This window comes from Corythoichthys intestinalis, chromosome 21 (assembly GCF_030265065.1).
Source record: "Corythoichthys intestinalis isolate RoL2023-P3 chromosome 21, ASM3026506v1, whole genome shotgun sequence".
NCBI lineage: Eukaryota > Metazoa > Chordata > Actinopteri > Syngnathiformes > Syngnathidae > Corythoichthys > Corythoichthys intestinalis.
In genome coordinates, this window is record NC_080415.1 from 27147615 (window position 1) to 27161474 (window position 13860).

At 38.7% G+C, this 13860-nt stretch overlaps 1 protein-coding gene across 5 annotated transcripts in view; it reads right to left on the minus strand.

Moving 5' to 3' along the window:
• The window catches only part of wdr90 (WD repeat domain 90), a 61983-nt gene that overhangs the window by 13805 nt on the left and 34318 nt on the right, over window positions 1-13860 (minus strand). For 4 of the 5 annotated variants that reach the window (XM_057826916.1, XM_057826915.1, XM_057826917.1 and 1 more), the window contains 10 exons: window positions 13544-13705; window positions 13340-13468; window positions 13052-13185; window positions 8709-8737; window positions 8532-8639; window positions 8300-8383; window positions 5993-6072; window positions 5821-5923; window positions 5057-5178; window positions 218-371 (listed from right to left, as the gene is read on the minus strand). In XM_057826916.1, coding sequence (XP_057682899.1) covers window positions 218-371; window positions 5057-5178; window positions 5821-5923; window positions 5993-6072; window positions 8300-8383; window positions 8532-8639; window positions 8709-8737; window positions 13052-13185; window positions 13340-13468; window positions 13544-13705 — 1105 coding nt within the window. The remainder of the gene's footprint in view (window positions 1-217; window positions 372-5056; window positions 5179-5820; window positions 5924-5992; window positions 6073-8299; window positions 8384-8531; window positions 8640-8708; window positions 8738-13051; window positions 13186-13339; window positions 13469-13543; window positions 13706-13860) is intronic. The other variant, XM_057826918.1, reaches the window with a different exon arrangement.

Here is a 13860-nt window from a genome sequence, read left to right on the forward strand (position 1 = left end):
AATATAAACAATTAAATTAGTATTAAAAAAAAAAAAAAGATAAATATATTAACTTAAAATACTATTAACTATGCCGTCATCCATTTTGACTGAGAGGAGCCCTTCCAGTCTAAACGGATTGGACGTTTATCCCCGTCAAAAATATTGAATGAGTTAACAGTGGTGCCCTGAGGTTAAAAATCAAAACAATAACCATAGTCCTCTTTTCGCCACTAACCTACGGAAAGTAAGAAGCGATCATCGCTGGAAAAAGCAAGACTCTGCACTGCCCCTTTGTGGTAGGATATGGTATTGACACAAGCTCCACCCAGGATGGCCCAAATGCATATGAGGCTCCTGTTGGCACTTTTGCTTGCAGCAGATGCTATCATCTGGACAAATAACACATGGCAACAGAAAGGTTTATGAAGCACTTATCAATGCTTTTCCCATCCAAATCATTCATCCATGATGAAATACATAAAAAATAGCCATTTCAAACACTTTTTGTTACCAAACCCCCCCCAAACAATTTTCAGGTCAACAATAGGGGTGTGACAATATATCAAAAAGGTAAGGTTATTTACAGGCTCCCACCAAGAATCGATATATCGTTTTAATAAAGTGTCATTGATTGAAACAAAAAATCTTCTGGCTGCCATTGACGGCGCTAGACATCTAATTCATTTTGACTGGAATGGACTTCTAGCGCCGTCAATAGCACTGAAAGAGCATGTCTTTCGGGCATATACAAGTCACTTTCTGTTCATTTTAGGGCGTTTACAGGTTACTTCCTGTTGATTTTGAGTCACTTTCTATTCATTCTGGGGACATTCTTGAGTCACTTCCATTTCAGTAACCCCAAATCAACAGGAAGTGACCCGTAAATGCCCCTAAAGAAAAAGAAAGGGACAAAAAAACAAAATCAACAAAAAATTACCTGAAATGCCCCAAAATTAACTCATTGGCTGCCATTGGACGTCTACTAGTGACAACTCATTCCAATTTGCAGCAGAAGGATGAAAATAGCTTGTTTTCGTTTTTATAAGTTGTTTTGGAGAACATTTCCTGATTTCTTGACCCATGTATCGATAATTGTTGTGAGATGATCGTTATCATGAGCCTTGTATCGCATCGTATCGTGAGGTACTCAGAGGTTTCCACAGAATACAGGGCATAAGAGATACATGACGCCTTCTTATCACGGAAGCCCAACGTGTGTGTCATGCCACTGACTGAGCAAGATTGATGCTGACAAGCCCACGTCTGTACCACCAACTCTCGCAATCAGTTCTTCCGGACAGTCCAGAATAAACGGCGGGACACCCTGTCCCAATACAAGGAACACCGGAGAATGCCTGATATCCAACTGATAACACGACTGATAAGACTCCAAGAGCCCCTTTGACGCTGAGTTGGCAAAATCCACAAACCTTGTTGCCCTGACAACAGTAAATCCCGAATCCTCCTGTCCAATCCACAGACAGACAATAATCCTAAACAACACCCAAACACACCCTTCCTCTGCCCACAGCCCGCCCAGCGAGAACCTTCAAAAAGACAAAGTTTAACAAATCGTTGTCAATTTTCTCAGGAACCTTTTGTGAACTTGTGATACGATGACCCTGAATCCTTGCCTGGGTCCCTCTGTGCTTTATGATCGCTGTTGACCTGAATAAATTGTCAACTTGTCCTTCGAAGTCTTTTTCCAGCTTTCAAAATGGAGTCAGTACAAGTGGTTAAGATTAAGGTGAACGCGCAGAGTTTGGCCTTTTGGCCGGGTTGTCGGTGTCTTGCCGGCCCGGGTCGCTGGAGCTGCACCAGCGTGGGTCCAGCGATTCGGCTGGCGTGATTCCGGCAGTCTGGCTAAAGGGTCGGATTCCTTCATTAGTTATAAATTACTTCACCCAAAAAGTAATTGAGTTAATAACACAGTTATCTCATTGTAAGAGTAATTACTCCGCAAAGTAACTGACGTTACTTTTCATGTTCTACACGTTATTACATTATACATTCTGGAACATTTTTCACAACAAAGATGTTTGTATAAACTGATTGAATTGAACTGTTTTATTTTTTATTTTTAAAAAGTAGGTCACAGTTGTTGTTTTTTTAATATCACCTATAAAAGGGTGTAACGGTAAAGAAACTTTTTCAAATGCTGTGAGAAAAAAGCCTTTCTGTTTTTCCTGTTGTACTGAACCCGCTGATGTATCATCACACCCCTAATATATAGATATATAGATATATCTTTCAATTTGCAGGTGAGCCTCTAAATCTCCTACCTCTCCTATCGTTGCTCTAGTTCTTTTGATTAAAAAACACCACACAAGTTTTAAGGATACACCAATAAAGAAAAGTTTAGGGCAAGTGACTATTTTTAGTAATTACAAACAAAAACAATTATTATATTGGAGCATCTACAAGGACAACACCAACTTGGTGATAATAATGCACAATCAGCAGGAAATTAGTACATGATTTCCAATTCATTATACACACCTGGATGCCAAAAACTGTACGCAAAGAAAAAAAAAAAGTTGCCCGAAAGTTTGAGATGACGCTCGCCACACTAATTGCTAATGCGAACGCTATCTAATGCTTCGAGCCAATGAACATCGTGTTTGCAACAGCGCCACGACCCCCTTGCCTGTTCCCCCTCACGCTCTGCTCTTCTCTCAAAGGCAGTTGTGAGCTATGTGTGGTAACGTGGCAACGCACCCCTTCACATTCTCAGTAACGGAAACAGTGTGCAAAAATGGGAAAATTAATTAATTAGATTACTCAGTACTGAAAAAAATAACGCATTTAGAAACGTCGTTATTAATACTGTTCCCTAATTCATTAGTGTAATATCAAAACAGTTAGCGATTAATTTTACTTGTGTTTCAATCAGTCTCCCAAGATGATTTAAAAATAGGACCCTTCTGCCCTTTCGCCAATTTTTTGTACAGATAATTGGCAAGAGTGACCTCACTGGGAGCACCTTGCACACCACCGAGTGATTTGGCTTCGAGGCTTAAAAATAGAGAGCAGCTGCAAAACCTGACTTTCGTCCCTGCTGAGCGCGTGCCTCTTTGGTTCACCTCCCCTTTCCTGTGATGAAAAGTTCATTTGAAGCAATTTGATGTACTATGCAGACTTGAGTATGGGAAGAAAAAAGCCATTACAAAATTGTTTACACTTTCCACTAATCTCTGCGGTATGTCTAACACAGTGTTGTTTTCTTCAACAATGACGATAACGACAACGAGCTAAAAACGTCTGACGAGATGACAACGAGATGGAAATGTGACAGTTTCTGTCATATGTTCACAATGCGTGACATTTTCAAATTGTATGTGGAGTATGTCAGCTTGCATCGTAGCAGTGTTGGGTCGTGTCCCTCGTGTGAGATGTGCTATGCCGCTTCCTCACTTTCCTCACTCTCCTCACTGGAGTTTAGAATGTGTTTAAAGTTAAGCTGCGCTCCATCTTGCTTGTTTGGAAACACAGCAAGATTCGTTTTCTTATCTTGGCAAGAGAATATGCAATGCTGCTTTAGCCTTTAAATGTCTGTTTTGAGTGATCATCAGACGCAACATGCAACCGGTTGCATTGGCGTAGCATTCGCGTTAGCATTAGAATGGTGAACGTCCTCTTAAAACACTAGCCTGCATTAAGCAGAGCCACTTGGCTTTTCTGGTCAGTATTAGTCTAGAGAAAAGCCAGTTGGCATATAGCATTTATTAGACGCTCTTTATAGTCGCCTATAGGAGGCTATATTATAGGCAGCAGAGTCGGCACCTTGAAATGTGTTCGCCAAACGGTTCTGGCTAGACTCTAAACATAGTCCCAAAAAATCCTGACTTCTTAGTGTTAAAACTCAGACAATTATGTTTTTTTTTTTTTTTTTTTAAACATCCAGTTCATGGCTTTTAGGTGGGTTTAATTGAAAATAATATACCGTAATTTTCAGACTATAGGCCGCTACTTTTTTCCTTCGTTTGGATACCTGTGGCTTATAGTCCAATGCGGCTTATTTGTTGATTTATTTGGGTTAATATGTAACATTTTATTTGACAGCGGTGTCATAAGTGTCATAATTGTGTCATGACACTATCATGGGCATGAATAAATGCTTGTGACAGATGTCATTTAGTATTACCTGGCAAATTATGTCACTAAGTGCATTTAAGTCCAGCTTGGATCTTTTACATCCATTCAAAAGTGAAATAATTGGTCGGTTAACACTAAATGACATCTGTTATAAGCATTCATTAATGCTTTGGACAGTGTCATGTCATAATTATGATTGTCTAATGACAGTCTCATGTCTCCACTGTCAAATAAAGTGTTACCAAATACCATGCCTAGCAATTAATGAAAAAACTGGAACAGTAACTAAAGAAATGTTTAGCACAGAACATGATTTTTGATATTTTACATCTGTAGCACTGCAGTGTATGCTAGGAGGCATGTTGGAACACAACAGTGTTGACAGCAGGTGGCAGCAGAGGTTGCCTGTCTCCCCCAAGGCAGCAGTGATGGCCAAATAAAGTTTCTTGAAGCGATGAAGCTTTGCAGCTGATTGGTTCAAAGTTTCATGGTGGTTCAATTAAAGTCTTATGACAGTCGTATGATGCCGCTGTCAAATAAAGTGTTACCGGTTTATATCTTTTGGTGTAAATATCCCATACAGTGAAAACAGCTGTGGCTTATAGTCCAGTGCAGCCTATATATGAATAAATTCTGTTTTTGTGCCAAATTTGGTGGGTGGCGGCTTATAGTCAGGTGCGTCTCATAGTGTGAAAATTAGGGTATTGCTTTTCCTGCTGTGCTCGACTGTCTGTTCATTCGAAATTGTTGGAAGCCGTTAATTTTGGACTAAAACTTTTGAATTTTACAGACGAAAACATTTTGAGCAACTGTCGACTAAAACTAGACGAAATTTGTAAGAAATTCCTTAAACTAAAACTAGACATTTTGAAATGACTAAAATATGACAAACTAATAAGTATTTTTGTCCAAAAGCCTAAGACAAAAATGAAAAGAGATGCCAAAAACAACAATTGTCTAACAGCGATTGTCTTCATACCTTTGCATTATTTGAGATTGCTAAACAGGAGATCTCTTCCCTGTGGACCACTAAATGTCTCTGACGCCCCGAGTTGACATTCTCCACCACCACTACGCCGCCGCAGGAGTATGCAAATAAACCTGCGACCCAAAAAAAAAAAAAAAAAAAAAAAATTTAAATAAGTCACAGCACAGGTGTCAAACTAACAGCCTGAGAGACAAAAATGGCCCGCCTAAGTAAATCATTGTTAAACTTTTTTTCCAAAGATTTTCTCCAAGAAACCTCAATGACTCCAGAAATCAGAGAAAATTTATTCCCCACCCATATTCTTTAAAAATTTTGGAATGCGTGGATAGACCATTAAAAAAAGATTAAATTGGGTTTTTTGTTTTTAATTAAATGTACGAAAATCAATGAGTAAAAAAAAAAAAAAAAAATCAAAAGAGGATTTGGACAATTTCTATGTCAACAAAGTAAACGATTCGTCGTCGATTATCTCCTCCAGTGCCATTGACAATAATAAGCGTCTAATTGTGTGGATTTAAATTACTTCGAACATTGATTCGCTGCCAGCCCTTCCAGTTCAATGAGATTGGACATCTATCGCCGTCAATGGCGGCTAATGACATAATGGTTGCAGTCCCAGTTGGCAGCTATAATGGCCCACATAGGGATACCAGAATAACGATGTGGCCGGCGTTAAAGAGAAGTTTGACACCCCGGAGTTTAAGTGGAAAAACACAAAACCAAGTTTACTTGCTGATAACGTGCAAGACACTAACCTTGATCAGGGCTCCAAACCAGGTTGCCACGCCCATTGCCATTGTAACCGATAATCGTTTTTAGTGTCATTCCTGCTTTGTCAGGCTGAGGAGTCACAGCTGTCTGCAAAAAGAAATATTCTGATTGGTCAAAAAAATAAATAACAATAATTGATAAGACGATTATTTATACCTGATCAAGAATGGAAGTCTTGATATGCGGTACGAAGTGTTTATAACAATCTGGACGCACTGTCTTCCTCCCAGTGGAATCTACAAAACATCAAAAATGATATAAATAAATCCACGCCAGTCCTTTATAAGCCCGCCGGGATGCCAGGATTTTCTTCTCCCCACGCCCACCAGACTAAAATAGTGCTACAAAAGAACTGATAAAAGTATACATATTCTGGCGATACATTTTGTGACACCTCATGGTTGATAAATATAACTCCGCTCTACATTACAGTACAATATTATTACAGTATACTTTGTGTTTGTTTTTGACATAGTGCCGATCTGCAGTCACTGTAGATTCCACTGGTAGTTAGTTTAGTTATAGGTAATTTGTAAATACCTTGTGTAACGGTACACAAAAATCTCTGTTCGGGTACGTACCTCGGTTTTGAGGTTACGGTTCGGTTCATTTTCGGTACAGTAAGAAAACAAAATGCAAAATATAAATGTGCTAGTTGTTTATTACACACTTTTGTGCTTTCAACAATAGGAACATTAGCCTATACAAAGCTAGAATTCTGCTCAAAAAGTAGCGGGTATTTAAAGATAATCCAACAACAATTTGCATTTCAGACCCTGCGTATTGGTCAGCTTTCTTTCTGAAAGAAAGAAGAAAGAAGAAAAAAGAAATCCTGTGCTAAAGAGAAAAGCAATCCCAACGACAAAGATTTTAACATGTATTTTACAAATGAAATGCCTCAATGAAACATTTTTTTTTCTTATGAACGGTGTTCAAAAGCTTTATTGGTGGATTTTCTCAATAATTTTCTTAATTGTGTAAGCAGGATGTGTGTATAATTCTTATTTAATTACAGGTGTTTTAGCTCATTACAATTTATTTTATTTAAATGGGCTATTTTTTATTTTATTATGTGTTTATATTTTACAAATGTGATGTAGTATTCATTTATATTTTTTGTTGTATAACTTTAGTTCCTGTGTGAATATGAGTTCCTACTTGTTTTGTTGTGGTAGGAGGGTTTTGTATTGAACACAGGGCCGTGTCAGTTATTATTATAGCAGAGAAGACAGCAGTAAATCAACAAAGACAAGTCAACTGAGCCCCGATCTACCACATCACTAGATCTGATGGACTCAAAAAGTAGGTTACAATTGCATATTAGTTTGAAAATATGGCACTCACAGCCTCGAAAAGTAAGGGTTATACTACGTCAGAAACTCGTTCGGTACGCGTCCGTTCCGAAACGAGCACCACGTACCGAAACGGTTCAATACTATTACATGTAACATTACACCCTTACTTTTATATAGTTTTTATAGTTTCTCTATATGTTACACATATGATTGTATACTGTTTGATGCTGCTGCAATGGCTGGATTTCCCCTATGAGGGATCAATGAAGGATTAACTTGCATTGCATTGTTGTTTGTCGGTTAAAACTGTAAGACTTTTTTCTAAGACTCTACATTTAAGTGTTGTTAATAACTGTTAATAGTCATAATTTCAAACTTCCTGTCCCTGGTAAGACATAAATCTAGCACTTTAATTAGTTACTTTTGTTTAACATTGAACAAACCCTCATCGGGCAAGTGACTATTTTTAGTAAAAATAATTAAAAAAAAAAAAAAAAAAAACTTAACCCACAAAGACCAGGCAGTCACATACGTGGACATCACATTTTAAGTTAATGTAGGCCACAATATTAACATTTGGTATACAATTGAGCCCCCCCCCCCCACACCTTTTTAAATAGGTTTTAACATATCTTTTTATGGATAACAAAATTTTAAGTTATCAAAATTTTAAAAATGGCCCCTAATAACAAACAAACATTTTTAAAATTTCTTAGTATTTAACGCATTGCTTATCATTGCAACTATAGATGTCCAATTGATTGGACTGACTGTGAAGGCTCATGTTTCAATACTTTTGAGGGCGCTAGACGTCCAAACCATTTTGACTGAGAGCGTGAAAAACGAATTGGACGTCTCGTGCCGTCAACCACAGCCAGTGAGTTCAATGAGTGCCCTATAAATTGTTAAACTTGATTTGCACCTTTGTTCTTATTCACTCTTTAATAATAGACTACTTACTATGTTTTCCTTTTACATGAAGAAAATACAAAATTTTTAAAAAATGAGAGAATACTTTCGATTAATAGGCTCCATAAAGCAATTTTTAGGTCAACAATGTCCAAACAATTGTCGATAAACTTGATAATCGATTAATTGTTGACTAGCCAGTGAATCCTGGGTTTCCTAAATGTGAATGAATGACTTCACGTACAAGTTGGATACTCACCATTATTTTGAACGTTCCCCAGTTCTGTGATTTTCAAAAAAGATGCTGCAGATTCGGGACGAGAGCTTGGACCAGAAGCAGCTGCTGTAATTGCAACAAATGGCAACAAAGACCGCATTACTTAAAATAACTTGAAAGCTAAATGTAGTTTAAATACAAGCAATGGCTATGCGGTTACTAAGCAACAAACATACTTTAAAGTCCCAGCTGTATTACATATAATGATAAATACCGTTAATATCATTAAGCCCGATTTCAGCTGGGTCCATGATGGTCCCATCTAGATGCGGTGGAGGTGTCAAGGGTTGAGGTGCCCGTTGTCGAGGTATTGTATCCACAGCTGATCAAGTGGAACGAACAATCAGATCATGTAGTTTGAACGCTGTGGTTTAAAACCTGATTACTGTACCTGAGTCGGTTGCGGCTTGCAATGGTAAACTGTGGGACAAACATTAGGGAAAAGTTAAAAGTCGAGGAGTGTCAAACTAATCACGTTTTAGTTTTGGTTTCCTTCAGAGGGTCATCATGCCTGCCAATTAACAATTACTCAACAACAATTATAATACTTAATCAGTTGTTTAGAGAAATTGTTGACCTAAAAAAATTCTGATTTTTGAGCCTCTTAACTCACTCACTCAAAGCCATTTGTCACATGACATCCCTTCCTTTCAAGTGCCACAATAAATTGTTCTATGGCTACATGAACACAGAATTTACAAAAAAAAGTCCCATCTTTCATCTTAAAAAAAAAAAACAAAAAAAAAAACAAAAAAAAGTGTATTTCTCCTCTTTTTTTGTTCTTTACTTATGCGCAGTTCATCATCATAAACAACATTGTCTAAGCGCCTTTGGTAATGAATGAGTTCATCGCAAATATTATATTATTATAATATTAAGTTATATTTATTTTAAACATTAAATCTTAAATTTTCTCTTGTTTATATTCTCTCTAAAAGGGAAATTTTAATTTTTCTATTCATTACAAACACTTTGGAAAAACAGTAAATGTTTGTTTCATTGCGTGTCATGTTCCGTTGACTGACACGGAGATGGGAAATCTGAGTGTCCGATTGGTCTGAACAGTTTTAATGTATCACATGGGAGTAGAGCAGGGCGGTAAACCGAAAATTTACCGTCACCGAAATTCTTAACGATGACCGACGTAATTTTGACCATGTCGGTAAATTCGGTAAATTAATAAAACAAGAAAATATAGTCTTTTCATCCCGCTTTGATTCTGTGTTGTTCGTTTATGTTCATTCCCCTTTAAGAAAGCAGTCAATGGGCTTACGTAGAGAGTCACGTGATCATCAAGAAGCCAATCAAACAAAAGCCTGGTAAGCTAACGCTAGCAGCTAACGCTACAAGCAAAACGTGATGGAGTGTGGCTTAAGGGAGGTTCATCAAACTTTCACCCGACATTTAGTAGACTCATGGTGGCATCCAGACGGGCTTTCACCCGCTGTCCTCCCTTGTTCTCACGATTTCCAGAGATGGTGCTTTCAGTGCTTTCTACTGGTAGCCAGGCTAACGCTAGCTAGCGGCTAACACTACAAATGAACGCGATGGAGTCGGATAGCGGCTCTAACTTTGTCGAAACGGCTGAATTTAATGAGTGGATTGGGCACGGACAGCATCTAGCAACTACTATGTGGCGTTATTTTGTATCTGTCTGTGTGTGATTCCTCTGATAGCTTTTGTGATGGTAAAGCATTCAGCATAAAGTACAATCCAACGGCGAAACTTATAATGACCGAGAAATGGCCCCAGCTATTTTTCTGTATGTGCTTATTTCTGTGTCATTATTGCTATCATAAAATCTTTATATAGCTTTAATGTGTGTGTGTGTCTCTGTTTGTTTGGGGGTTCATTTGTGCGTGCATTTATTAAAAAATGAACTGGGGGGGGGGGGACCCTGAAACCATAAAGTAAACACTTGTATTTAATAATTATGTCACAGCAGCCATTAACAATAAGTTGTCTTTTTGAAGTGTACTGTTCAAGCTGCAAGTCATTTGTGTTACAATGACATGTTAGCACAGGCATATTGATTTTGATAATGTACATTGTTCAAGTCATACACGCTGTTATAAATGTTCATACTTGAATTCTTATTGCTTACAATACATTTTTATAAACTTAATGTTTAGACTGCATGTACAATTGTTAAATACAGTATATGAAATTGAATGCCGGTAAATAAATCAACAACAAACAGTTAATCTGTATTTCATGCATTGATTCAGATTTTCAAATTATATAACAGTATGCTTGGGCGAATTTATCGTCATTTATCGTTATCGAGATAAATCTGCTCAATTTATCGTGATACATGTTTAAGGCCATATCGCCCAGCCCTACATGGGAGTATGATATACTCCCATTGTGATCATTCAATGTGCCTCGTTGTTGATGAGGAGAAAGCAGCGAACAGGAAGGCGTTTCTTAGGGGACAGATGAAAAGAAGGAGGGACAGACAGAAGAAGCACAAACAACAAGAACTATATTGAACGCCTACACCAGACATGTCCAAAGTCCGGCCCGGGGGCCAAATGCGGCCCGTGGTCAAATTTAATCCGGCCCCCAGCCTTTGTCATAAAATCAATAACGTCTGGCTCGTACACAGACTTAATAAATCGGTCAGCAGTACTGCAACCAGTAGCTTACACACGAAATGCTGCTCCTAATTTTCCCACTAAAAGGCAGCAGCACTTTAACCCTTTATTGCCAAATGTATCACATTTGATACACCTAAAATTTAATGATTTTAAGACTGATTTAGAATTTTGACATCTTTTTAGGAAAAAAAAAAAAAAAAGATGGATGCAAGTCAACACATACATCTGCAGGTTCCAGGAGAAAAAAAACATGATTTAGCATGGGTTATAGATATTAGAGCGCTTATTACACATATTCATTTTGACTTTTCTTTTTACAAATTTGAAAAAAAGGTTTCATTAGGACCTTATTCTTCAAATTTTGGGATTCTCTGATAATTGCTTCATGTTGCAGGTATTTAAGGGCTAAGCAACATTACCCCGTGACACATTACTTCCATTTTCTAAAATGGCGGCAACAAAAAAAAAAGAAAGTTGACTGTGACGGCCGACGCTTCAAGGATAGGTGGAAATTGGACTATTTCTTCACTAAAATACGCATCAACTGTGTCTGCCTCATTTGCAAAGAGACAGTCGCTGTTTTGAAAGATTTCAATGTTAGGCGATATTACCAAACAAGACTATCTGACATGTACGACAAGATTACAGGGAAGACACGCAGCGAGAAATTGAAGCAACTTGAAGCTAGTTTAATTTCACAGCAACATATTTCGCAAATGCCCGAGAGTCGAAAGAGAACGCCAACAAAGACTAGTTGCAAGATTGTTGAAATTATTAATTTAAAAAAATAGTAAAGCAAATGTGCCACACTGAATGGCTTGCTAAAATTTGCTTAAATATATTGTTCTACGTAAAGGACGTCAGCCAAGGTCGGCCCTCCACATTTCTACCACACCAAATCTGGCCCCCTTTGCAAAAAGTTTGGACACCCCTGGCCTACACTAACAATGAATATGATAGTGCTATCGTTAGCTGGTTGTATTTCCAGTTGACACCACGTGGGGGGCCTGATGACCAAGGATAAAGCAGAGGCAAGGCAAGGCAAGGCAAAGGGGGGGGGGGGGGAGAGTGATTGGGAGGGTTGAGTGTACTCAAATCAGCCATGTGTGGTGTAGAACGCAGTATTTGTGTGAATCCCTTCTGAGTGTATGTTTGCGTCCTATTCTATGCTGCCTGATCGCTAATCCTGACACCGAGTTTTTCTACTTCAGTGTGTCTAATTGCACCAAGTCATGCGTGAATCCCATCAGACATGTGATAGTCCTGCAGATGAGTGGAAGTGCCGTGTGGGAGACTGCCCTTCCGCTGCCAATCAGGGGGTGGTGGTGGTGGTGGGGGGGCAACGCAGCCCATCCCTCCCCCCACAGCCCAGCAAGAGGGCCATCCCCCCGGGATCCAGGGTGGTCCCCTGTGTCATCTGCGCCCGCATCAACCAGCCTTCAGGGGCAGGATTAGGGGGGACGCGCCACCAACCTCAGGTTGCTGTGGCGCAGTTGGTAGCTCGCGTTGTTCTGTGACCGAAGAGTCAGCAGTTCGATTTCCAGCTGTGACCCCCCACTGTCGAAGTGCCCTTGGGCAAGGCACTGAACCCTAATTTGCCCCTAATGGGTTGGCAGTGCCTTGCATGGCAGCAGCACCATTGGTGTGTGAATGTGTGCGTGACAGGGTAAATGTGTGCTAATGTAAAACGCTTTGGGCATTGTAATAATGTAGATAAATGCACTATATAAGTACTCTCTCCATTTACAAACCACCAATAAATTAAACATTTTTGGAAAAATAGTAAATATCAATTTTATTATTATTAAAAAAAAATAAATTTAAAATGTATTTTAAAATAACAGTATTCTCTTATGTTTGGCATTTAAAAAAAAAAAAATCACTTTAATTTTTGTTTTTAATTCTAATTTTCAATTATTGAATTTTTCATTTTTTTTTAATAAAAGAGGAAAATACAAGTACCGCTCGTCTTCAATTTCTTCCTTCCATGATCTATCATTTTGGACAACAGAAATTCTATTTTAGGGTGAAACATGAAGTCATCGCATATGATTTACTTTCGTGCCGGACCTTGAGTTTGACAACTGTGAGTTGTACGTATGAATTTCTATGCAAAAAGACAAGAATGAAGTACCGGTGTTTAAGTTGCATGTGAAGTGGATGAGCCAGAAAGTCCCACAAGAAGATGGCATCCCCGACTGAGATCACACCTTTTTGTCCTGGGGTGAAGCTCACCTGGTTGATGGGCTGACTATGACCTATGAACATCTGGTACACAAAATACATGGCTTGCAGTGAATGTTCATAGTTCAGTGCTAATGATGGCAGTAGACGTCCAATCCATTTTGACAAAGAGTGTGGCTCCAAGTTTCAATAGATTAGACATCTATGACTGTCAATTGAGGCCTTGCTTTCTTAGTACCTGTGAGTTAAATTTCAGTTTCATATTGTAATCCCAGACTTTGACTGCATTGTCTCCAGCTGTGACCAAAAATCGTTTGTCTTGGCTCACAGCTAGAGAGGTACACCACTTTGTGTGGACATTGCACACCTGTAAGAAAAAACAAACGTAAGCTGAATTGATAAGTCACGCAAAATCCAACATTTCTGCAAATCAAGTCATTACCTGCCGGAATAGAGAACCCGTCTGGGTGTTGACCCAGAGAATTTTGTTCGCAGATGTAGTTACTAACAAATGCTCAGGGGAAGCCACAGAGAAGCAGACTTTCAGCGCCGAATCCAAAAAAGTGCTTTGTGGATCAAAAACACTCACGTCGAGACGGAGTGACTGTGGGAAGGAACATAAGGGAGCAACGTGTCATATATTTTATTTAATGCTGTAGGCACTGTTGCCTCATGAAAGAAGAAACGTCGTCATCTTTTAGTAAGGCAGCCCAGTTTGTTCAAGAACACTTTAGCCTACATTCCGTTGCAATTCTTAGC